Raw genomic sequence first — 27727 nt, 5'->3', positions numbered from 1 at the left:
ATTCAGAAAAACAATGATTTTATCTACATAAAAACTGATTTTTTTATAGAGTAATGTATAAATCCTGCCCCTACAAACGCACGTGTCAGATAACTGTCTTTGGGCAGCATCCTTAAAAGGACTATAACATTTGAAATCGATGTTGATGTGTTTTTAGCTCTGTGTGTCTCATGTTTTTTTATGTAGATGGAGCTTTTGTGAATGTTAACTATAAACAATGTCTTGTTTAAGTTGCACATTCATCATCAACCTTGTTGTAAAATGGAATTCGGTGCTTAATTTTTCAATAAATATTGAACTTTCTCTTCTTTTAGCCCATTGTTGCCAGAAGGATTTATTGCAAGATTTAAGAGTGTTGCCAAATAATAAAATAAGTGTAGGTTTCAGAGCGTTCAGATTGCTTTCTGTATGGCCCATAGCAGCACTACTCTGCTTTCAATGACAAGGAACTTGTAATTTTCCATGACACTTGGATACTTTCACTGACACTTCACAGATGTCACAGGTTTGTACACCACGTGGGCAGCAGGGGGGAAAAGTTGAACAATTCTGCCACTACTCAGATCAGGAGTCAGCTGCCTCTGAAAAGGACACGCTAGTTTTTTGCTACTGAAAGGGTCTGGTAAAGATGGACCATTCCTGATATTTGCTGTTGTACAGATTTAACATAATATTAATTTAAGATAGTAAAATAGTCTCATACTCTTACACCATGGGAGAGTCTAGAAGTAAAATTGAAGGATCTATTGAACCAACAATGATAATAATACCTAATCTAAAAATGAGAAATCTAGGGGTGGTTCAGTAGGTTAAGTGTCTGTCTTCGGCTCAGGTCATGATCCCGGAGTCCTGGGTTCCAGTCCCCTATCAGGCTGCTGGCTTAGTGGGGAGCCTTGCTTCTCCCTCTCATCCTTGTTCACTATCTAGGTGATAGAGAACTATCTAGGTGATAGCCCTCTCTCACTATCTAGGTCTCTGTCTCTCTCTCCAATAAGTAAATAAAATCTTTTAAAAAAGAAAAAAACTAGAACACATGCTAAGAGAGGATCTGAGGGAAAAAAAGTAATGTGGGGTTGTCTTGGCAAACCAAAGTATGTAATTTTAATGTCATCTATATATAGGTGACTCTCAAAACTTTATGTTCAATCTTTTTTTTTTTTTTTTTTAAAGATTTTATTTATTTATTTGACAGAGAGAAATCACAAGTAGATGGAGAGGCAGGCAGAGAGAGAGAGAGGGAAGCAGGCTCCCTGCTGAGCAGAGAGCCTGATGCGGGCCTCGATCCCAGGACCCTGAGATCATGACCCGAGCCGAAGGCAGCGGCTTAATGTTCAATCTTGACCTCACTTTCAATATATAGGTGTGATTTCAAGTATTTTTTGACACACAAGTCAGTGTCAGATTATGACAACGCCTGCATCTCTGGCTGGTATCTTTAGCTCAAGGTAGTCCCAAATAAGATCATCATATGTGAGAGCACACACACACACACATACACACACAGATGCACACACACACCTCCCCTGCCTCCTTCTCCATTTCTAATTCAAATATTCAAACAACCTGCTATATGCCATGTAATATTTTAGGTACTGAAAAATATGTCAGTGACTAAAATGGAATCATCTCAGCTTTTATGAAGTTTCAGTCCTAGGAAGCTAGGTAGAAAAATGCCCCCCAAACTGATGAAAATATACAATTTCAAATAAAGATAAATTTTATGGGAAAAGTGAATTAAAAAAACTAATGCTGACTGATTGGACAAAAATCTTTTTATAAGACAGTCAGAGAAGTCTTCTCTAATGACATGAGATGTAAGTTAAAGACTGCGGCACAGCTACTTATCAGTGACTTAGACTTGAAACTATGATGTTGCTTCAACTTCTTATTTTTTCCTTAAATACATATTTAATTAATCCTTAATTTTGACAAAAAGAGATAATGAAATATTGCCTCTGACTTACATTCCTCATGGACCATTGGGAAAGAATGAGAGCTTTTTTTCTTTGCCATCTCAAGAATGCAAGTGACCTTTTAAAAAAATCTAAATGTACTGTATTGTGATAAGAACACTTAGCATAACAGCTGCCATCTTAAATTTTTCTAAAGATTTATTTATTTATTTATTTATTTGTTTGTTTATTTATTTATTTATTTATTTTAGAGAATGAGTATGGGGGGAGCTTAGAGAGGGACAGAGGGGAAAAAAAACCTAAAGCAGCCTCCCTATTGAGCCTACTTGGGACTCAGTCTTAACCACCCCGAGACCACGACCTGAACAGAAACCAAGAGTCAGACACTTAACGAACTGAGCCACCCAGGTGCCCTTGCCTTCTTAAATTTTAAGTATATAACACATTATTGTTGATGTAGGTACAATGCTGTACAGCAGATCTCTAGAATTTAGTCATCTTGTTTGACTAAAACTTTATGCCTGCGGATTAGTAATTCTCATTTTCCCTTCTCCCCGGGTCCTGAGAACTGCTATTCTTCCCTTTGAGTCTATTGATTTGATTATTTTATATACCTTAAATAAGTGGACTCATGCAATATTTGTTATGCGGTGACAAGCTTATCTCACGTAACATAATGTCCTCAAGGTTTATTCATGTTGCAGCAAAATTTAAAAAGAGGGCTATCAAATGATCCAGTAATCCTACTTCTAGTTATTTTTCCAGAAGAATTAAAATCAGGATGTGGAAAAAAAAAAAAAAAGAATAAGAGTGGGAATTGGCCAAAACAGGTGTAACAATATATTATAATAACTTATTACTGTTTCATCAAGGATCATTGGCATTCTTTTTTTTTTTTAAGATTTTATTTACTTATTGACAGAGAGAGAGAGATCACAAGTAGGCAGAGAGGCAAGCAGCAGAGAGAGGGAGAAGCAGGCTCCCTGCTGAGCAGAGAGCCTGACGCAGGGCTCGATCCCAGGACCCTGAGATCATGACTGAACCCGAAGGCAGAGGCTTTAACCCACTGAGCCACCCAGGTGCCCCAAGGATCATGGACATTCTTTAAAATTGGCTTTTTTATTCTTGTACTACAAGATATGGTGGTAACAAATACAATAACCCTCAACACAGTTTGTGGTCACTGTCTGTAATTTTGCTAAAACGTTTGAAGTTTTACCCTCCCATTGTTTTTTCACTATCAGGGCGAATGCCAACACGAAGAAAAAGGCAAATGTCTTATTAGGATTATGAAAGTTGTTTGCACCTTGCAAATCTCATGAATGGATCTTGATGCTACTGTCTCTAAAGCAGAATCTTTGTCATGTCACTCCCCTGCTTGAAAGATTCCAATTATTCATCATTGCCCACAGGGAATTTTGAAAAATCAAGGTTTTCAACCTGAATTTGAAATTCACACAATCTTACCTTAATGTGTCTTTTCATTCCCTCTGTTCCTTCAGGCACACTGGCTCCAGACAAATGAAGCTATTTCTATTCTTATTATAAACCAGGGGAGTTTGCAGTTTCTTTCAACTAATTACACTCTTCTCTTTGCCTGAGTACCTATCTTTTCTTACATTCTTTATTTGAAGCCACTGTCTTGCTATAAGGTCTAGTTCAAACAAGGCCTAAGTGGATATCATATGTCCTTCTTCTGAATGTGCATAGTACTTTGGACCCTTCCCACGTTACTAATTTTCTGTCCTGTAATAACATCTCTTTGGGCCATGTGCCTAGCAGGATGACTTGCATACAGTTGGTACCAAATAAATCCTTGAAGAAACAAATGTTTGGTTGCATTGAGTCATTTGTTTACATGTTTCCCTGCAGTTACCATATGAGATTGTTGGCTGAAATTAGGATTGATTCTTTGTTCCCTGAATAAAGTATTTCTTGTTGTGAAATTGATTATGGTACAAGACAGTTCAACTCACAAGACGGTTCAACTCACCACCTTGATCTCATTAGTCAATCTGTTCTCCTTCACATCCTCAGACTTGTATGAAGATCTGCCAACAGAAAGCATTAAGATGTTAAAACACTTTGAACTGTGTAAGACTATTGATTTTTTTAAGTTACTTTTGAAGGATGACTGAGACAAAATTACCATTTAGTTATTTTTGTTGACCATCCATGTAAATGATTCAGAACAAAAGAATGACCCCCTACCAACTCAGTATCTTCTTTCTGGTTTCAAACAACTATTTTAGGGACCATAAGGAAATAGCCTAGTGTGATTAAGACTTTCCCATACCTAAATCATTTACTGTGGTTGATTATTTAGTGCAAGGACCTAAATATACCGCCTATAACTAGCATTAGAGACTAGAGCTTGTCTTTGAGGGAATCTCAGAGAGCTCATTTCATTTCACAGAAGACACTAAGAAAACCTTAGAATATAAAAACAAAATGAAGTTTCTCTATTGGTCTGTCTAAATTGGGATGAAAATTCACATATCATGCCTTCCCTACACATAGCTCTGTCCAGCCCAATCTGCTCTATGCCAGCTGTTTTAGACACTAAACAGCCGCTTTCCTACTATACCAAATTGCCTCCAGGATAACATGTTTGGGACAATTTCCCTTGTTTGTTTCTTCATGAGTCTAGAGCTTCTGCTTCCTTAATCGGTCCATTTGATTTAGGTCAAAAGCCAGTCCTGTGTCCTCTCTCTACCTCCAGGGTAGATGTACATTGTAACAATGATCTCCCCCTCAAGTACCATTCACTTTTGTCTCCCCCTCTGGCAGCCTTTGGGTGTACATTTCAATAGCTTCTCATTCAGAGGAAAAAAAAAAAAAAGACGAAATCCTGCTTTTCTTAGGTACCTCTCCTGTATAAATATGAATTTTCCATTTACCAAAAGATACTGATTCTTTATTACAAAATGTGTTAGCTAGTTCTATCCTGAATTCACTAATAGTATGTGCAAGAGTTTCCTCCTCCACAAATGACTCCACATGGATTTTTCTTTGTACTCTGATTTCCTCCGAATAGCTGACATTTCTATTTAAAATATCATTGTTAATTTTAGGACTTGGAACATTGAAGCAGATGCCATAAACTAAAATAGTTAATGATGAAAGAAAGATAAAAGCCTTGGTACTTTCCCCCACAGATATTGTAGTTTAGGTCTTTTCCTGACCAGTGACAATTTCACTTTTTGTTGAAAGAGCCCTGAATGAGGGACGCCTGGGTGGCTCAGTTGGTTAAGCAGCTGCCTTCGGCTCAGGTCATGATCCCAGCGTCCTGGGATAGAGTCCCACATCGGGCTCCTTGCTCGGCAGGGAGCCTGCTTCTCCCTCTGCCTGCCATTCTGTCTGCCTGTGCTCGCTCTCTCTCCCTCTCTCTCTCTGATAAATAAATAAAATTAAAAAAAAAAAAAAAAAAAAAAGAAAGAGCCCTGAATGATTTGAGAGGAGGTAAGGGAATATCTGATGGAGTGGAACCAAAATGAATTGTTGAACTAATTCAGGAGCTGCCCATTCCGAGGAAAGAATTTATATGCCTGTCCTTTGAAGTTTCTGTATGCCATGTTATGCTTTTTATTAACCTACTACATTTTCTTACATTATTTGATGAGTATTCCATGTGAATAGACTTCAGTAGACTTTGGTGAGATGGGATTGTGCAATGCATAACTCAATCTTTTGAGTTAAGATGATGCTGGTCACCCTGCCCTATGTGAAATGTACCAGATTTTAAAAAAAAAAAGGATTTCTTTGAATGCCTTTTTACGTTATAAATATTTTTATTATGTTTTGCCTAGTTGGGTACACAATGAATGATCTCATTTTTGAATGGCAAGATGAGGCACCTGTGCAAGTGGCTGAAGGACTCACTTTGCCCCAGTTTCTGCTGAAAGAAGAGAAAGATTTACGATACTGCACTAAACATTACAACACAGGTAGGGGTCGAGGTTTCTTTATTACACTTATGACTTCTGGTTTTATGATATTCAGTGTTTCTTAATTATAGCGGTTGGTTAATTATTTTAAGTATTTATAGCTCAGTGTGTTTCATAGTCATAGAGCAGAAAATGAATGCATATGGAATTTACAGATGTTTGGACTCAGTGCATATTGTTATATAGTTGATTTGTATATTACCAAAGAAGTACTTGGTATTCAATTATATTTATTTTTCTTTTTGCCAAAAGCTCATACTTACATACTAATGATGTTTCCCAAAAAGTTCCTTTAATTTCTATGTGAACAATAAAATGTACTTTTTAGCTCTTCTTGGGCATTATACACTGTGTTTGGTAACAAAATAAAAGAAATTGTTTTGTTTTTGTTTTTGTTTTCTTTCAAGGCTGCATTTGCTTAAACCTTCTTGGCTACAGTTTCATGCATTTCAAGCTATTGTTCCTTAAGTACCTACTACTCACACTGACACAGTAGCATTTTACCTTTGAGGACAGAGAAAAGATATTGCTGTCAAGGACTTATAGACTTAATGGGATATTTGCACATTCATTAGGTCTGTTTACTTCTCTTAACCAGCGCTGGCTATTCTCACAATATCTATTCTCACTGCCTAACCTATTCCTACAAAACCTGTTAAACCACCCACAAATGAGTAATCACTTCAGTGCAGTTAGTCCAGAACATCTCATTAGCGTCAGCTGCTGCTCTTATTATTTCCTTACGGCAAATATGATTCCTCTTTAGCTCATCCTTTTCCAGGACTGTGACTTGACCTTTCACTTTACAAGGTCTTTAATCTCTTTAATCTCTTTAATCAAGTCACATTATCTGGTGAAAAAGTCACTGCCATTTTCTTAACCCAGCAGTGAGAGTGATATTTAATTTAGTGGAGAGTTCAAGGTTCATCTCAACACAAAGACAAAGGCAAGTGGGTCCATACCAGTGTCCTTGTTCAACTCTATAGGGGCAATTACAATGACAAGCAAATTTTAGAGAGATGCTAAGAGGCCTCTGGAGGTAGTTTAAGTTGGTGGATTGGTTTCCTAGGGCTGCTGTAACACAGAATGACAAACGTGGTGGTATCCCTTACCTATCTCCCCGAAAATCTCTTCTCTGTTTTCCCCTTACTCTGTAATTTGGCCACAGGGTCTTGTTTTCTTACATATGTCACACTGATTCCTGCTCCAGGGCTTAGTAATTGCTCTTTGTCTTCTTCTTTTGCTACTTATTTATTTTTTAATTTAATTTAATTTTTTTTCAGTATTCCAAAATTCATTGATTACGCACCACACCCAGTGCTTCAAGCAATACGTGCCCTCCTTAATACCCACCACCAGGCTCACCCCTCCCAACACCTCCCAAAACCCCTCAGTTTGTTTCTTAGTCCACAGTCTCTCATGCTTTGTCTTCCCCTGCAATTTCCCCCACTTCACTTTTCCTTTCTTTCTCCTGATGTTCTCCTTGTTATTCCTTATTCTCCACAAGTGAAACCATATGATAATTGACTCTCTCTGCTTGACTTATTTCACTCCTCCAGTCCCGTCCATGTTGATACAAAAGTTGGGTATTCATCCTTTCCGATGGAGGCATAATATTCCATTGTATATATGGACCATATCTTCTTTTTCCATTCGTCTGTTGAAGGACATCTTGGCTTTTTCCACAGTTTGGCAACCGTGGCCACTGCTGCTATGAACATTGGGGTACATATGGCCCTTTAATTCACTACATCTGTATCTTTGAGGTAAATACCCAGTAGTGCAATTGCAGGGTCATACAGTAGCTCTATTTTTAATTTCTTAAGGAATCTCCATGCTGTTTTCCAAAGAAGTGGCTGCACCAACTTGCATTCCTACCAACAGTGTAAGAGGGTTCCCCTCTCTCCACATCCTCTCCAACACATGTTGTTTATTTTCTTGTTAATTTTGGCCATTCTGACTGGTGTAAGGTGGCATCTCAGTGTGGTTTTGATTTGAATCTTCCTAACAGCTAATGATGATGAACATTTTTTCATGTCTGTTAACCATTTGTATGTCTTCTTTGGAGAAGTGTCTGTTCATGTCTTCTGCCCATTTTTTTGATGTGGTTCTGTTTTGTGTGTGTTGAAGAGTTCTTTATAGATCTTGGATATCAGCCCTTCATCTGTAGTGTCATTTGCAAATGTCGTCTCCCTTTCCCTTTGAGATCAGGGACATGACAAGGATGTCCACTCTCACCACTGTTGTCCAACATATTACTGGAAGTCCTAGCAACAGCAATCAGACTACAAAAAGAAATAAAATGTATTCAAATTGGCAAAGAAGAAGTCAAACTCTCTCCCTTCACAGACATAATACTTTATACAGAAAACCCAAAAGACTCCACCCCCAAACTACTAGAACTCATACAGCAATTCAGTACTGTGATAGATTACAAAATCATTGTATAGAAATCAGTTGTTTTCTTCTACACTAACAATGAAAATATAGAAAGGGAAACTAGAGTATTGATTCCATTTATTATAACACCAAGACCCATAAGAGACCTGGGAATAAACCTAACCAAAGGGCTAATGGATCTGTACTCGAGGAACTACAGAACACTCATGAAAGAAATTGAAGAAGACAAACAAACTGAGGATTGCCTGGGGAAGGAGGGTTGGGAGAGTGTGGTTGGGTTATGGACATTAGGGAAGGTGTGTGCTATGGTGAGTTCTGTGAAGTGTGTAAACCTGGTGATTCACAGACCTGTACCCCTGGAGCTAATAATACATTATATGTTAATAAAAATAAAAAAAAATTTAAAAAGGGAAATTGAAGAAGACACAAAAAGATGGAAGAGCATTCCATACTCATGGATCAGAAGAATAAACACTGTTAAAATGTCTATACTGCCCAGAGCAATCTATACGTTCAATGCCATCCTGATAAAAATTCCACTGACATTTTTTAAAGAGGTAGAACAAACAATCCTAATATTTGTATGGGACCAGAAGAGACATGGAATTGCTAAGAAAATGTTGAAAAAGAAAAACAAAACTGGAGGCATCACGTTGCCTGATTTCAACTTTACAACAAAGCTGTGATCACCAAGACAGCATGGTACTGGCACAAAACAGACACACAGACCAGCAGAACAGAGTAGAGAGTCCAGATATGGACCCTCAACTCTATGGTCAAATAATCTTTGACAAAGCAGGAAAAAATATACAGTGGGAAAAAGACAGTCTCTTCAATAAATGATGCTGGGAAAATTGGGCAGCTATTATAGAAGAATGAAACTTGACCATTCTCTTATACCATACACAAAAATAAACTCAAAATGGATAAAAGACCTCAGTATGAGGCAAGAATCTACCAAAATACTAGAGGAGAACATAGGCAAAATCTCTTTGACATTGGTCACAGCAACTTCTTTCAAGACATGTCCCCAAAGGCAAAGGAAACAAAAGCAAAAATGAACTTTTGGGACTTCCAACAAGATCAAAGGTTTCTTCTTTTGCTATTTGAATTTTATTTTACTATTTTTTTATTATGTTCAGTTAGCCACCATACAGTAAATCACTGATTTTTGAGGTAGTATTCAGTGATTCATTAGTTACATCTAACACCCAGTACTCATCTCAATATGTGCCCTCCTTGATACCCATCAACTGGCTACCCCACACCCCACCCCACATACATATTTCTATACATACATACAATTTTCCAAAATTATCCCAAACCAAATATTCTCACATTCTTCAGGACTGCTCAAATATACATCTCCCTGACAAGTATATGTTAAACACCCACATCCCACCTTCAACTTACTGCTTTCACTGTCTAAAATTTTATCCTTAATTTATATGTTTACTTATCTATGGTGGTTTCCCTTATGACCAAATGTTTTTTAAAGCCATTGATTATCGGAGCACCTGGGTGGCTCAGTGGGTTAAAGCCTCTGCCTTCATCTCAGGGCATGATCCCAGGGTCCTGGGATCGAGCCCCATGTTGGGCTCTCTGCTCCGTGGGGAGCCTTCTTCCTCCTTTCTCTGCCTGCCTCTCTGCCTACTTGTGATTTCTCTCTCTCTGTCAAATAAATAAAAAAATCTAAAAAAAAAAAAAAAGCCAATAATTATTGCTATTCTTTCTAACTCCATGTTTTCTGGGCTCTGCTTAAGTACAGAGACACCCAATACCTATTTGTTGAGTAAAAAAATAAAGAAAAAGTAGATTTGAACCTGGAAAATGTGTCTGTACTTACAACCTGCCCCTGGGAGCAGATTTACCCTAAACAGGAAACAGGATCTTTTAGATCTGTATGGGCAAGAAGGCTTTTTGTCCACCAGTTTTACTGAGGTGTATAATTGACATAATAGGATAATGAGTGTACAATGGGATGGTTTAGCACATGTATACCCTGTGAAATGATTCCCCCCTTCAGGTTAGTTAACACATCCATCACCTCGCCCATTTACCCTTCTGTGTGTGAGAGAATAATTATGTTCTACTCTCTTAGCAAATCTCAGTTATACAGGACAGTGTCATCAGCTATAGCGACCATGTTATAATAGACCCTCAGACTTTGTTCATCTTGTACCTAAAGAATTTTTTTAAAACAACTCTATTGAGATTTAATTTAGGTCCTTTAAATTCACTGTTTAAGGAATACAGCTCAATGATTTCTAATATATTTACAGAAGTGTGCAATCACCAACCTAATCTTAGAATATTTTATCACCTGAAAAAAAAATAAACTTTATATCAATTAGCAGTCCTCCCCATCCAGCAGCTCCAGGCAATCACTAATTAACTTTCTGTCTCTATAGCTTTATAATTTGGGGATGTTTTATATAATGGCATCATATGTGGTCTTTGCAATAGTCTTCTTTAAATTAGAAGAATGTTTTGAGATTCATCCCCCTGGTGGCATATTTTAATACTTCATTCCTTTTATTGCCAAATAGTACTCTATTGTATAGATATACCTCATTTTGTTTATTCATTCACCAGTTGCTAGACATTTGGGGTATTTCTAACTTTGGACTATTTACAAACACTCACATACAAGTTTTGGGGTGGATGTATGTCATATCTCTTGCATTTGGAATTAGGAGTGGAAAGCTGGATCATATGGTAAATATATGCCACCAAACTTTTTCAAAGTATTCACACCCTTTTGCAATCCTTTCACCAATGAATGAGTATTCCAGTTCTCCACATCTTAACCAACTCTTGTCATTGTCTATCTTCTTTATTACAGCCATTTTAGTGAGTAAAGTACCATCTCATTGTGGTTTTGATTTGCATTTTTCCTAATGAGTAAGGATGAGCATCTTTTCGTTTGCTTATTGGTATTTGCATATCTTCTTTGGAAAAAGTTGTTTACTAGATTCCCTTGCCCATTTTCTAAGTCAGTTATTTCTCTTTTTATTATTGATTTACAGATACTTTTCCCCAGCTGGTATGTTGTCTTTTCGCTTTCCTTCTTTTTTTTTTTTTTTTTAAGATTTTATTTATTCAACAGACAGAGATCACAAGTAGGCAAAGAGGCGGGTAGGGAGAGGAGGAAGCAGTGTCCCCACTGAGCTAGAGCCTGATGCAGGCCTTGATCCCAGGACCCTGGGATCATGACCTAAGCCGAAGGCAGAGGCTTTAACCCACTGAGCCACCCAGGCACCCTGTCTTTTCTCTTTCTTAATGATGTCATTTGAGGCCAAAAACTTTTAATTTTGAGGTAGCCAAATTTATCACTTTTTTTTTTCTTTTGTTACTTGTGATTTTGGTATCATATTAAAAAAAAAAATTGTTGCCTAACCTAAGATCATAAAGATTAACTCCTATGCCTTCTAAGAATTTTGTAGCTTAGAATTTATGTATAGGTCTATGATCCATTTTGAATAGTATGGGATAGAGTGGAAGTTCATTCTTTTGCATGTGAATACAAAGTTCTCCCTGTACCATCTGCTGAGGAGACCATAATTTCCCTATAGAATAGCTTTAGTTCTTTGTTAAAAATCAGTTGACCATGAATGACTATTTCCGGACTTCCGATTCTATTCCATTGATCTGCATATTTATGCTTATGACATTATCCTATTTGGTTGTTATAGCTTTGTAGCAGGTCTTGAAATGGGGAAATCTGAGTCCAACAAATTTGTTCTTTTTACCCTAAGGGCTATATTTTTTATTCTAGGTCTCTTGCATTGCCATAATAATTTTAGGATCAGCTCATACATTTCTGCATAAAAGCCAGTTGAAATTTTGGTAGAGATTGCAATGAATTTATAGAGCAATATTGGAAGTATTCTGATCTAGCCATATTTCGTCTTCTAATTAATGACTACAGAATGATTTTCTATTTGTTCCAATTTTTTAATTTTGTTCAGCTGTGTTTTGTGTTTCTTAGTATAGAAGCCCTGAACTTCTTTTGTTAAATTTTTTATAAGTCTTTTATTTTATTGGTTTTATTGTAAATGGAATTGTTTGCTCAATTTAATTTTTTGATTGTTTATTGCTAGTGTATAGAAACATGATTATTTTTTGTATACTGATAGTGTATCCTATAGCCTTGCTGAACCCAGCAGTTCAACTAGATTTTTAGTGAATTCTCCAGGATTTCCTTTGTACAACGTAATATCTTCTGCTTATAGAGATAGTTTTACTACTTCCTTCTCAATTTAAATAACTTTTCCTTAATTGTTGCCCAATTATCCTGGCTGGAACCTCTCAATACAATGTTTAATAGATGTGGGAAGAGAAGACATTCTTGCCTTGTTCCAGAATTTAGTAGAAAAGCATTCAGCTTTTCACCATTAAGTGTTAAGCAAGCTTTTCACCATTAACTATTTCACCATACTTAATTTCCTCAGACTGAGGAAATTATCCTCTGTTTCTAGTTTGTTGAGTGTGTTTGTTATGGAAGACTATTGGATTTTTGACAATTTTAATTCTATTGAGATGATCATATGTTTTTGTTTTTGTTCTTTTTATATAGTATTATTACACTGACTTGTATTACATTAAGCCAAACTTGCTTACATTCCGTAAGTTCTGACTGGTTATGATGTATAGCTCTTCCCATATGTTGCTGGATTCAGTTTGTTAATATTTCTCTGGGGTTTGTATATTTATATTCACAAGAGATTGTCTATATACCTTTTTTTCCTGTGATATCTTTGTCTGGTTTTACTATCAGGGTAATACTGAGCTCACTGAATGAGTTAGGAATTATTCCATGCTGTCTAGTTCCTGGATGATTTTATAAATGATTATTATTAATTCTTCTTTAGATTTTTATGTCTTAAAGATTTTATTTATCTGTCAGAGATTGAGAGAGCACAAGCAGGGAGTGGCAGGCAGGGGGAGAGGGAGAAGCAGGTTTCCTACTGAGCAAGGAGCCCAATGCAGGACTCGATTCCAGAACCCTGGGATCATGGCCTAAGCCAAAGGCAGATGCCTAACCAACTGAGCCACCCAGGTATCCATCTTCTTTAGATATTTAACAGAAGTTTTGTGGTCTTGAGTTTTCCCTTGTAAAGTTTTAAAACTACTAAGTTAACCTCTTTACTTTTTGTAGGTCTGTTCAGATTTTCTATTTCTTCTTGAATAAGATTAAGTAATATATGTCATTCTATATATTTGTCCATTTCATCTAAGACATTCCACTTTTTGGAATGTATTCATAATACTTCCTTATTATCCTTTAATTTCTCTGAGTAGTAATGTCCCCTCTTTTATACCTTATTTTAATAATTTGATTCTCCTTTTTTGTTTCATCCTTCGGAGCCAAGATACTTCTTTCTTAAATTATTTATTTATTTATTTATTTATCTTAGAAAGAGACAAAGAGAGAGAGAGAAAGACAGAAAAAGAGAGCACACAAGCCAGGCAGTATTGCTGTGTGGGTGGGGGACGTGGCAGAGAGAAAGAGAAGGAGAGAATCTCAAGCAGACTCGGTGCTAAGCCAGGACTGGACTTGGGGCTGGATCTCATGATGATGAGATCATGACCTGAGCCAAAATCTAGAGTCCAAAGCTTGACCAGCTAAGCCACCCAGGCGTCCCATAGCCAGTATACTTTTAATTATAAATCGCAGACAACCAAATATAAATATCTCAAATAATATAAAATTGTTAATTTTGTGCCCACTTTTATATTGGATTATGTGTCCTTTTATCGATGAACTGTAATATTCTTTTTATTGTCTCTAGGTTTTTTTGTTGTTGTTGTTGTTGTTTGTTTTTGGAAGGAGCATTGAGACTAGAATGCAGGGGGGTTTTGTTGTATTTTTTTTATTTTTGACTAGAAAATGAATCAATTAATCAAAATAAATTTTGAATCACCTGAAGGAAATAAACTTTAAGGCTGAAAAGTATAATAAATAATTAAATAAATTAAAATATAGTAAAATCACAGTAAAAATATAAATGTGCTTGAAGAAGCTCCAGTCCTGTTATGCCAGTGTTAGCATGTCAGAACTTTTGTCGCTTATTCATTTTTCTCTCTAGAGCCACAAATACACACATGGTATATATTTATTTGTATATATACCCTATACCATTATTTTTCCTCCCAGTGATAGCTATGAAAACACTCTTTATAAGGTATGATGAGAATATATATATATATATATATATATTTTTTTTTTTTTTTTTGAGGATTACATGAACCTTACAGAATGTATTCAAAGTACCCAAACCGTCAGTAGTTATTACTAATCTCATCATGGTATTACTTGGATAATTTATTTTTCTCTCTTTTTTAAAAGATTTACGTATTTATTTATTTGAGAGAGAGAGCACACACACATGCCCATGCACCGGCTAGAGTGGAAGGTTGGAACGGGTTAAGGAGCAGGAGGAGAGGCAGTGAGAATCTTAAGCAGATTCCACACTGAGTGCAGAGCCTGATAGGGGGCTTGATCCCATGACCCTGAGAGCATGACCTAAGCCGAAACCAGGACTTGGACACTAAAACGACTGTGCCACCCAGGCATGCCGGGAATGGCCAGCAATCCCTGTACCAGAAGATGAAACATTACTCTACACTTTGTTGTGAAAAAAGGGAGATGACGGGGGGGGGTGGGGGAGGGCGTTGCGGAGGGGGTCAATGCTCAGAGACAAAGACCCTTTGCTCTTCTTTGTTCCCATCTTTATTGGTCCTTCGGGGTAATCGTAAATATCACTGTTTCTCAAACAAGTAATGTGTGACAAGCAGTTTTACTGTAACAAGGAGGATCTGTTTGCTGGAAAGATACAATATGCTAATCTGCATGTTCAAGGAATTCTGCTAAACATAGACTAAGGAGCAATGCATGCATCATAGATCACAGGGTGTCTGTTTGGGCTAAGGAAGCTTTGGGAAGGCAACTCTCGCAGCATTCTCAGGGCAGAGTGGTCACGCAGGTGTCCACATGCCAAAGGCCCACGCCCTTCTCCCAAACCTTCCCTCACCCTCGGTGGCCTTTTTATATTCACCTTCATGTTACCTTTTAGCAAGCCAGCTATTATTTCATGCTTTCATGCTCTACATTAACCCCAACACAGGCACCCTGAGGTTACTTGGATAATCTAATGATGATATCATGAAAATAGTTGTTATTCTTGCCCTATTTCATTATTTAAAAATTTTTGTATTTCAATAGAATCTTAAAAACCTAAAGTAATTCATATATTTCAAGAATTTTTAGGCATTCTGTATGTAGTTGATAAATTGATAAAAGGATCATAGATAGCTTACTTGTATCCTTCTGATCCCTAAACACCTAAGAGTGGAATCCAACTTTCCCAGTTTCTGAAACTTTATAAGGAATTTTAAGCCCTGGACTCTCATCCATCCCTTGATGCATTGTTTGTGCCTCTGAATCACAGCAGCACGTGGTTCAAGCCATACTCTTGGAAGTTGTGCACTGAAACCGATCTAAAAATACCCAGCAAGCTTCTTGGATGTGCTCTTTGATTCTCTTTCACAACTGGATCAGAGGATGTCACCTAAAATGATCAGCATGTTAATTTACTGACCTTATCCCTCTTAACATAGTTAGAATAAGGAGAGAATAAAAACCAAGATTTGGGTTATTCAGATAAACAATTATTTTAAGGAGAGATAACATTGTCATGGTAGTAGGGAGTATAACCAGAGGATAAACAGGGATATCAACAAAATGATTAATTAAGACATGATTTATTCCTCTATTAAATACTTACCATAATAGAGTCATAGGGCATGAATATATAGAACATGTATATCTCAGGGTTTTTTAGTAGGTGTGTTTTTAAATTATATTCAGATTTATTGATGGAGAACAATATGTTTTGCCCTTTTTTGCATTAATAGTTTCCAAATTATTAATGCATAAATTAACTTACATGACTAGCATTTAAGGAATTATTCATCTTTAATTGAATTTATCCTTTAGCACATACTCTAAAGTAAATGTAAAGGCCTCTGGAACAAATAGCACCTGGCTCCCAATAAGTACTAAGAAGTACCAGACAGAATGAATGAGTAAGGACAGTTTTTAGATATTAGATACACATTTCTTCTATCTCAGAAATGATTGCTGGAATCAAGTAAAATGATATAGCATTAAGTATTTTCAAAGTTTGAAATGCTAACCAAATGTGGTCATAAAATGACACACTATTTTCTGGAAAGTGTACTCTCATGTTGCTTCCATATGCTAGCAGAAAAATAAGAAAAATATTTTTTCAGAAACCAATTTGCATGTGTGATTTAAGACCCCTTTACATTGTAGTGGAAAATTTTAGGACACAATGTGGGGGGAAAATGTGACCTTTGATGTCATCATGAAGACCTATTTTTACCAACTACTGCATTTATTTTACAACCAATTAGGAAAATTTACATGTATAGAAGTGCGATTCCATCTTGAACGACAAATGGGATACTACCTGATCCAGATGTACATTCCCAGTCTCCTGATCGTTATCCTCTCCTGGGTTTCATTCTGGATCAATATGGATGCTGCGCCAGCCAGGGTAGCCTTGGGAATAACTACTGTGCTGACCATGACCACCCAGAGCTCAGGATCGAGAGCTTCCTTACCAAAGGTAAGTGTACTAAATGGACACACACTCATATTTGCACAAATATTTATAGATATTTAATATTTTTACATAGAAAATTCACATATATGCAATCATCAACCTTTGTCTTACTGCATGGATGTGTTATAGTAATATGCTTACTATTAGGACTGATATAATAATAAATATTTATATGATCAATGTTCTATTCATGAATATATACGTGTGTGTGTATAGCTTTACATATATTTTGCACTTTTTCCTTAGTATAAATTCTTACAACTGGAATCACTACACTGATGACCGTACGTATAAATACGTATTGCCAAATATCCCTCCAAAAAAATTTACAGCAGTTACACTCCCACATGTATTGTATAAGGGTGTCCATAATGCTGTGTATAGCACTTTTTTTTTAAAGTTTTTTTTGTTTGTTTGTTTGACAAACACAAATAGATCAGAGATCACAAATAGGCAGAGAGGCAGGCAGAGAGAGAGGAGGAAGCAGGCTTCCCACTGAGCAGAGAGCCCGATGTGGGGCTCAGTCCCAGGACCCTGGGATCATGACCGGAGCGAAAGCCAGAGGCTTTAACCCACTGAGCCATCCAGGTGCCCCAGCACTTATTATTTTTATGGTTTTTTTTCCCCCTTTTGGTTTTTAAGTTGCCACAGGTCAACGAAAAGGAAAGCTTATCTAATATCATGATTTTAGTCCATGTGGAGCTGCCAGAATTAAAAAAAAACTGTTCTCTCTATGAGGTTTGTAAAAAAACCCAGTACTCCGTTTTACAACATATGCTGAAATAAAACATAGGAAGCTCTTTTAATCCATTTAGCAAATAGCAATAGAATTATTTTCCTCACGGGATGACTTCTAAGAAAAATTTCTGCTATCTAAATTAAGTAATCCTGTCTAGCTTCCAATAAGCTTCACTATTATTTTCATTACAATGATGTAGATATAGTAAAATTATATTAACTTTCCTTCTGCATTTGATACTATCTACTTGTAATGCCAAGTGAATTATAACTCTATTGTCATGGTTTCCTTAACTCCCACATTGAATTGCATTGCATGATTCGATTTATGAGGATAAAGTACCTAAATAAACAAAAGTTGATGGCAGGACATTTTATCACTAAAAGTTACTTCAAATAGGAAGAACTTGATATTTAACAATGTTCACACTGCCTAGATAAGATTTAATGGTTGTCTTGCAAAATAAAATCTACTTTTATTAATAATTAATTGAATTTTCAACTTAATACTTAATTTCCACTTCAACTAGTGCTTTATAAAATATTGTTCAGGTGAAAATTACAAATCTATTTATAAGATTAAAAAGTCCCAATGCTTACTTATATATATATATGAATATCTCAAGGATTCTGAATAATAGTTGAAATTCCATAGTCAATTTGTAAAGGAAATTGCTAGTTTACTCATTGATTTTCCCCCAAATGCTAAACAGAAATGAAAGCTCATTCATTCAATAAGTTGTCAACCAGAGAAGAGAACAAAATGCTCCCTTTCAGAAAGGTACAGCTTCTATGAGGCAGAGTATAAAGACATTTGAATACAAACATTAAGGAAGAATTAGGAGAGCATGGAGATCAGAGTGGAGGAGGCAGAAATAAAGAAAGCAACACATTAAAAAAAAAAAACAGGATGAAGACATAAGTTTTTTGTTTTTGTTTTTTAAAGGAAAGAAAATCTTGGAATGGCTTCATTTTCTTAAGACAGAGGAAAGATTTTTAAAAATCATTAGTTTCACTCTGATTTCAGGGAAGGAATAAATTTTCAACTATGAGCTCAATTATATACCTAAATGTACACAAAGACTTTATATTTCTCAGATCATAGAGACAATGACCACTGGAAATGTGATAACAGATTTATGTCTGACACACAAAAATAATTCATTAACAAAATGATATCTTAAGAGAGAGTGACCATATCATTTTACGTTTCTTGTGTTTTTTTTTTTTTTAAGATTTTTTATTTATTCGCTTAAGAGAAAGAGAGAGAGCATAAGCAGGAGGAGAGGCAAAGGGAGAGGGAGAAGCAGACTCTGCATTGAGCTGGGAGACCGATGTGGGGCTTGATTCCAAGACCTGGAGATCGTGACCTGAGCCAGAGGCAGATGTCTAACCAACAGAGCCACCCGAGCCACGCAAGCGCCCTCATTTTAGGTTTTGTGATAGTTAGGGAATGAGAGGTTGAGCATATTCAGCTATGTACATTAGAATTCAGGAATATTCAGGAAGACACTGAAGACCCAGGGTAAACAAGAATTAATCTATTGGAAAGGATAATTCCAAAAGAGAAAAATCTAAAAAATGCAATTCTGATTCTGTGATTTGGCGGGGCTAGAAAGGCAAGAGGTGAGGGGCCACACTTGCCTTTAGGAACAGATGGCTAAATCATATACCTTATGATTCGCTCTATTCTCAACCTCACAAAAGAACCCTCAGATACCTAAAAGTCTTGCCACTGAAATATCCATCATCCTCTTACTGACAAAATCTAGGAAGTAGGAAAACAAAATGAAATTCAGGAAACTAATAGAAGATGATCAGACAGAGGAGGACGAAACAATAAATCATTAGTTTATTAGAACTGCTTAGAATTTTGTCCAGGCTGTATGCCAATACGTCTCCTACAGAATACAAAGAAGTTTGGAAATCAGTTAAGTAAAACTCAGGGTAGAAAATCTCAAAGGATATACCTTAGCCGGGACCTTGAGAACTATAGAGCTCAGATTCCTCTCTGGTATTTCCTCTTGCATTGTCCTCTACAGTGTCATAATAAATCAAACATGTTATGGCCCAAACCAAGAAGATTCTTGTGATTCAATTCTTGGAATATGGAGCTCTTTGTCATTCCTGTGGTGCCTGCATTAGGTGACCAGGAGGTGGTGACAATACTTCTATTGCCAGCAATTTTTCATAGTTGTATAAAGCTAGGGACTCCCCTTAACACTGTGCTTAGAGCAGAACGAGTGAGAAAAAATGGTGATCATGGAGCCATGTCAATGGAGGGTTTTCTAAAGATCAGGTTTATTTTGATTGGACTTCAGGAGATTTTAAAGAGAGAAGTAATCATTCTGACTTTTATTTGAAGATCAGATAGAAGGGTGAACATGGAAGCAGAGAAACTGCCAAGTAAGCTATCAGAGTCTAGAGCAGACGATGGTCTGGCTAGATTGGTAACAGTAGAGGTGGAAAATAGGAGATAAATTTAGAAAGAGGTGGGTATTTTAAAGAAAATATTTGTAAGTGAAACAGAATTTGCTCATGAACTGGACCTGGAGGAGTAAGGGAAAGGCAGGAGTCCATGGCGGCCTTCAGGTAAATAAGACTTTGCCACATTAGTAAATACTCAAGAAAACAAGAAGAGAGAAAAAGGGTTGGAGAGAGGAACGAGAGAAGGATTCCTGGAAAGTTCTACGTGAATTTCTCCTACTCTGCTCCCACCAACATGGCCACCTCATTTCTAAATGTTAGAAAATAAGAAACACTTGAAATTTCAAATGTGGATAATCAGTTAAACACTTCACAGACACCCAGAAGCCTGTAGCCTATGAAAATCTCAAATTCTGCACCAAAAGCTATTTATCTCAAACAATTTCTTTTAACTTTTTTCCCCATTCAGTTTGTCTGTGAAACCCATCAGGAGTAGATTTTTGAGAGAACAAAAGGTCTTTTACATGTTTCTATCCTCAGAACCTAAATCATATCATGTATGTGTCTACTGAGTAAATATCATGCATATATTTAAAGACAAGAACTTTTAAACATTTACTTAGTCATCTGTCATTTTTTTCATATCTTTCTAAAAGAATATAAAAACTCAATTGAGTTACTTTTGTGTAGAACCATACTTTTCCCCTGAAAATCACCAGATTAATGAAAAAAATTAAATGTTGTATGTATTTACCTTATAGTATAATGAAAACATTGGTTTTATAAGACACAACAACAATAGATTTTATATTGTTTTACTCTTCCTAAAGACACCAATTGTAGAAGTGATTATAAATGTTAGAAAATATCAAGTGAACTATTATATTTTTATTTAGATACCATCACTGTGTGGGCACACAAAGATCTCTATGTGAGATTACACTGAAAAGACAGGGATATGAAGAAAACTGGAAGACCTATACTAACTACTATGTTCTTATCTAGTTAATACTCATTCTCAAAAACAAACAAACAAAGAACCCCTGCACTTTTAAAGGAGAGTAAGCTGTCAATGTTGGCAGTAATATAAATGAGGGGGGAGAGGCTACATAATAATCTTATTAATACAACAATAACTATTACTGTCAATAATGTTTTGGTCCTCACCATTTAAGTGCAACATTCTAATATTTATTCTAAATATAGTTAACTAAAATTATTTCAGTTAAGTTCAGTACAAATATGGTACAAGTTGGTTCATTTTTAATGTCTTAATGTGACAGAATTTTAATAATCATATGTAACTTATAATACCATATTTGATGTGAGCAATAGATTTAATTTTTTAAAAATGCATTGAATATACTAATAATTTAGTTTCATATTAAATTCACTTAGGGAAAAGAGGGAAAAAGAAGAAAGTATAGAAAATTAAAGAATTATTTATTCATTCCCTTTTTGTTAAAAATCACAGACTATAATGCATGTGAATGTCATCCAAATTTATTAGCATTTTATCTATTATCTGTAAACAGAGAATTCCTAAACATAAGGTAGGTCCTATAATAAGAAGGGTAGAAATTGATAGATATCTCTGGTCCTACATTTAATGTTGGAACCTACATTTATTAGGCATACTAGATTTCACTAAGCTGAAAATTAACAGTTACCAAGCATGTCCTTTGTAGGTGACACAGACGCAGAGCCACTGCCTAAATTCTTCAATCTGATGCCACATTAGGAAAAAATATATAATCAAATCACAAATTTTAATTTTTAAAAATATGATATAATACAATGGTTTTGGCATCAAACTGTATTTAAAAACAAAACAACTATATGCCACTTTGAGACAATTTTACTTAAATAATGTCAGAAACTCCCTTTACTGCATTCACGCATATCCTAGATTCATACCAAGAACCCTCTAGGCAGAAACAGATGGAAACCTCCCCTTCACCAATGGAATAACAAACACGCTCCCAACATCATTTTTGTTAAGCAACTAACAAGCTTTCTCTGTCTTTGTAATTCGTGTGAAGTTGTCAGTGAAGGTCTTGACCTCAGAGATGAAGCGAACATGGTTAAAATAAAGTTGATGTTACAGAAATACAAAGCCTCCAGGACAAAAATGCAGAGGAGAGAGAAGTCACAGAATTCAACCTTAATGGAGCAGTTAAAAAAGATAATATATTAAGAAATCTCAGTAACTGATAGTATGCACCTCAGAAGCCTTGGCAGTGATATCTAGATTTCACAGTTTCATATAAATGGTAAACATCAGAGCCTTGTCCTATAGAAGAGAGGATGGCAAAACTCTCAGAACTCAAGCAGAAGTCAGAGATAATAAGATGACCTTTCCAAATCCCATAGCTTTTTTGGCCGAACTTTTCTATCTGGTGACTGGGGGGATTGGCCAAATCCATTATTTAGGAAAGCTGCTGCTCTTCTCTCTGACAATTTCATCTTTTAAAATAAAAACTTTTATATATGGAAAATAAATATTGCTTGCGAAGCATCATTCATTCACGAAGGGTTATGAAGATCGTAATCAGTATGAACGTGACATTGGAAGGACTCTGCTGTTGTGAACAGTCCTCTGGGACCATAAATGTCCAAACTCACAAAACCTTGTGCGTGTGACTCACTGCCTAATGTTTCAAGAAGACAGTCCTCCAGACAGTTTCTCTCACTTTTTCAACAGCCACTTCATTCTCCTTTAACACCTGTTTCTAAAACATTGTTTATTCTGTCCCTTGCCTCTCTCTCGCTTTAGGTCTGGAAGCAAGCTCAAAATGATTTTGCAACTAATATTTTTTCCTAGAAAAATGACAGAACACAAAGTTCTCATACAGGCTTTACACTAGGGAGAAATGGGAGATTAAACGTACTGCATTCTGGATTTTACAAAACCAAGATTAAGGAATCGTCATTGTGATGTGAAATAAAATCCCCAGAAAAAAATAGCACTCAAGCAGGAAATCTTCCAGCATATCTCAGAAGAGAAGCATCTGGTCATCCCTCAGCCAGAACTGCTCCTCACAGTTTCCTTGACAATTCTAAGGACCTGGGAGCCTCCATCAGGATTGATTGTCATTAAAGGGAGAAAGATCATCCTGGTGAAGGGCTATTTTAGCTAATAAAAAGCAATAATCTGTGATGTTTTGCTATGCCTCTTTTGAAAATAAAAAGCAAATTCAGATTGAGGAGAGAATTGACAAAATATTTACCTGGAAGTAGTTCCTGGGAAGTGTACCTTCCTTTACAGGTCTGGAGAGCCAACATATAAGCTTATATGCGATTTTGTGAGGCCAACACCTGTTTCTGGTTGAATCGATGACTTAGTCTTAAATTTAAGTTGTGCTCCTTGTAAATGCATTTTAAAATTCTTTCTATAAGCTCTTGACTCACAGTAGTCTGGGTTATAATTTATAATTTAATAAGTATAATTTACTATAAGTAAATAGTCTGGGTTATAATCTAATAAATATTTACCCACTAATGTATTGTCATCTGTGAGCTGTAGTCTGATGTATTACCGGTCTCAGGAGACAATCCATTTAACCACATTGATGCAGGGTAAGGTAAAGACATGAATCTTGCTAGGCTTCTTGGTTATACCAACTGGTGCCATGTTTGTAATACAATTCACCCAAGGTACTTGTAAAGGAATGTATTCTGAAATTGTTGCTACTCGATAATCTGACCAAAAGTTAGCATAAAAGTAAATGTATTTATGAAGGATTGTCTGAGATAAATGCAACTCGTCTATTCTTCTGAATTAGAGAACACAAAAATCAAATGGCTTCAGAGAGCATAGGCACATATAAGTTACACCACAAAGTGTTGTGGTGTGGATATTAAGGGATGGAGATGAGCATTATGGTTATCTGCTGGGTGCATTCCATATGATGCAGCGCAAGCAAACTCATTCCCATGCCTATCTTTGGTTTGCAGCCTGCCTGTCTTTACTCTCTACCAGCTGGTCAACCTATTATCGCTCTTAGATTAAGTGTGTGCTTCAGAATGCTACCTGAACTCTATTTTTTACACCCTGTTACAATTGATTGGACCGAAATTTGACCCGTCACTAGGGTTTGAAGACATTTTTGGCTGAAGATCAAGGCAGGTTTGCGCTCTATGCTATATTTTAATTAAATAGCCATTTTTGTTTGTTTGTTGCTTATAAAGCAGCGAGTTTAATAAAGCTGCTGTAGTTCTCTGGGAAGATATCATAAATAGTGATCAGATCATAATCCACACTGTCCTCAATTCTACGCCTCTAGGAATCGTTGTTCCTGGTTCAAAAATAAAAATAGTGGAAACCTTCCCGCCCCTACTCCCTCTGCTACTCATGCTGGCTTTGTCTTCCTCCCAGGAACAGGGTAGGGTTGTACCTCTTTGGTCCATGATAGCAATGGTCTGGGAGTAGTGCTGGCTCATGGGTTTTGAGCACAGTGGTCAGTTCCACTTCTGGGCTGGAGTAATTTGTTAACCAACATGAGTCCCATCAGGACCCAGTTTTCCTCGACTGTTGCTGCTGCTAATGTTCCAGATAGTGATCGCCCTGTTAGCTGAGGTCAGTGAGAAACACAGTGACAAGAATTACCACTCAAAGTGGACATGCAGTATCCTTTATTGTTCTTTATTTCAAGTCAGTGAAATTTCAGGACGATTGGTTCCTGTATCCTATATTAGCTTGAATCCTCCTTGTGCCCAGTTCCTTGTATCATTGGAAAAGTAGACATAGAGAAATTCAGGCTTAGATGAGCTCTCAGAACATGATTATTTCCTAGAGTTGAGATAATTTGATTCTGGTCTTTATAATCAGGATGACTGATAATGATAAAATCCATCATTATCATATATTTGGACAATATATATACATATATCAATATTTGGAATATATCTATATACACACATATGTGTACTTATATATACACATATATATACACACATATATAGATACACACATGTGTATATATAAATAAATAAAAATAAAAGACAAATCCTTCTACTTAAAACTCTTCATTTGTTTTCAATTAATTGAAAGTCTCAAGTCTGTTTTCTGGTGTATAAAGCCCTTCATGATTGGCCTCCAGCTTACATCTCTTAAGATACATGCACACACACACACACACACACGTATCTACATTTGGAATATCTGTATATATAAATATATATATTTGTGTATATATATATTTATATATTTGTATATATATGTATATAATTGAGACACAAAAACCTGACTGTCTCTATTTTCTAATGATGACACTTAAAGTAGAATGAATGCACAATTTTTCTGGAAAAAATGACATAAGAAGTCTATAGAACATAATGAAGCTTATATTCCTTTCCCTACATTATGAAACATTTTTAGAATGAAAAAGACAAGGCCTTGCATTAAGCTAGCTCTGCATACTCAAATGATAACTCAAGCGATGTCTTCTTAGATTATGACATGGCAAGTATGCAGTGGTTTTCCCGGCTCACGAAGAAAACACTTCATTATAATTAATGTAAGAGTGTTGTCGAGGGGACTTCCATTGCATTTCAGAAGATAAAATGTTTTCCTGATCTAGTTTTGCTCCCTCAGAACAACTAGTTTGTTTTTATGTGGTAAATACAATGCTCATGTCTCCTTTTCTACACTGCCTTCTAGAAAGTTGTTTGCCAGATTTTAGGATCAGAACCAGCAAATAAAAAAGACCTTACAATACGTATTCTGCATGCTGATTTTAGTCTTAACTATTAGATAAAAGTTAAAGAGGCTGGAATATTAAAATGCAGAGAACAAAAAGTAATAGTTAAGTTTATGGGCTTTGGAGTCAGATCACTTGTATTCAATTCTAGCTTTGCAACTTGGTAGCTGTATTAATTGATTCAGGCGCCTACAACAGAAGACCATAGAACAGGTGACTTAAAAACCACAGACGTTTATTCCCACAGTTCTGGGACTTGAGAAGTCCAAGATCAAGACTGGCAGATTCACAGTCTGATGAGAACCTTCTTCCTGGCTCACAGATGGTGATCCTCAAGCCATGTTCCCTCATAGTAGAGGGGCAAAGGAGTCCTCTGGGACCCTTTTTCCAAGGGCACAAACTTCATTCATGAGAACTCTACCCTCGCAACCTGATCATCTCTCAAGGGCCCCACCTCCTAATATCATCCCCTTGGGGATTAGATTTCAACATCTGAATTTTGGAAGAATATATTCAGTCTATAACAGTAGCTATGTGACAAGTTATTTCACTTAGCAAGTTATTTTATTGGGCCTAAATCTCATCTTTAAAATGGGGATAATTTCCTCAGTGATTATGAGGATTAAAAGTGTTATTTTTAGACAACTACTAAGAAGACTCAGTAGTTCCATGGACACTACCAAGAGCATTTCCTGACATGTTAATTATTATAATTATTTCTCTAAAAGTAAATGACCAGTGATTTGAAGTCATTCCATGTGACTCAGTCAATTCAACATGACCTGAGAGCACATAGCATGACGAACAGTCTAGATCTTAGAAATACCAAGAAGAATTAGACTTGGCCTTTGTTTTAGCTCACGGGCTGTATTAGCCTAAAAAGAGAAAGATACATAAACAGATCATGTCAGAACAGTGGAGCAAAGTCAATAATAAGATGAATTATTTGGTGTTTGCTTAGATGCAATTTGTTAAAGTGTCAGTATAGACATTTCACTTTGAAATCTTCAAGAACATACTCATTTTTTTATCCCCTCAAACAACGTTTTTGAAAACTAGAAAGCACTTAGGGATTGTGGAATAGAATAGTTAACTAATTCAAATGGTGCTATCCAGCAGTCATTTTGTAAGACAAGCTTACAAATAAATATAATTACAACTGTAATGAGTGACCTGGGAAAAGTGGAGGAAAGGGATGGTAGGAAGGTGAGAAAGCCTGTCCTGGCATTTGGAGAAGGTTCCCTAATAATGTCTTGTCTAAGCTGAGAGCTGAAGGACAAATGGCAGTTACCCAAAAGAAGGTATTTTCCAGACAAAAATAACAGGGAATAAAAGCTGCTGTCAATTGTTTGTCAGTTGCTTTCAGGTTCCAAAAAATAAAAGAAGGGAAGAATAGTTAGTATAATAAGGAAGTGAAAAAGTGGCATAAATGATAATTATCATATCCTCAGGGCCCTTCGCTGACCCTCCCCATATAACATAGCCCCCTTCACCCTGTCCTTCTCTTCCCTTTCACCACATTGCTGTACTTTTTAAAAAATTATCTTTGTGTTTTTATTGTATGTTTTCCTTAAATGGAATGTGAGTTCCATTTAAGATGGATCTTATTTTTCATACTCATCTCCATAACTACAACACTAAGAACCAAACTTGGGTAAGTCAATGGTGCTCAGTGAATGAAAAGAAAAAGGATTCAATGCCGGTTAAAGAGAAGTAAGCTGGAGGCCAATCATGAAAGATTTTATACACCAGAAAACAGACTTGAGACTTTCAATTAATTGAAAAAAAATGAAGAGTTTTAAGTAGAAGGATTTGCCTTTAATTTTTATGTACTTTTTTAAAGATTTTATTTATTTATTTGACAGAGATTACAAGTAGGCAGAGAGGTAGGCAGAGAGAGAGAGAGAGAGGAGGAAGCAGGCTCCCTGCTGAGCAGAGAGCCCAAT

General features: G+C 36.2%; 1 protein-coding gene and 1 long non-coding RNA gene across 8 annotated transcripts in view; one reads left to right on the top strand and one right to left on the bottom strand.

Annotated features, from left to right (window-relative positions):
* The window catches only part of LOC116584231, a 108847-nt gene that overhangs the window by 16967 nt on the left and 64153 nt on the right, over positions 1 to 27727 (bottom strand). For all 6 annotated transcript variants that reach the window (XR_004283107.1, XR_004283103.1, XR_004283106.1 and 3 more), the window contains one exon: positions 3907 to 3964. This is a non-coding gene — a long non-coding RNA (uncharacterized LOC116584231). The remainder of the gene's footprint in view (positions 1 to 3906; positions 3965 to 27727) is intronic.
* The window catches only part of GLRA3 (glycine receptor alpha 3), a 195591-nt gene that overhangs the window by 146055 nt on the left and 21809 nt on the right, over positions 1 to 27727 (top strand). For both annotated transcript variants that reach the window (XM_032332238.1, XM_032332237.1), the window contains exons 6-7: positions 5723 to 5860; positions 16703 to 16917. In XM_032332238.1, coding sequence (XP_032188129.1) covers positions 5723 to 5860; positions 16703 to 16917 — 353 coding nt within the window. The remainder of the gene's footprint in view (positions 1 to 5722; positions 5861 to 16702; positions 16918 to 27727) is intronic.

This window comes from Mustela erminea, chromosome 2, assembly GCF_009829155.1.
Source record: "Mustela erminea isolate mMusErm1 chromosome 2, mMusErm1.Pri, whole genome shotgun sequence".
NCBI lineage: Eukaryota > Metazoa > Chordata > Mammalia > Carnivora > Mustelidae > Mustela > Mustela erminea.
This window is presented reverse-complemented; position numbering and strand designations above follow the sequence as displayed.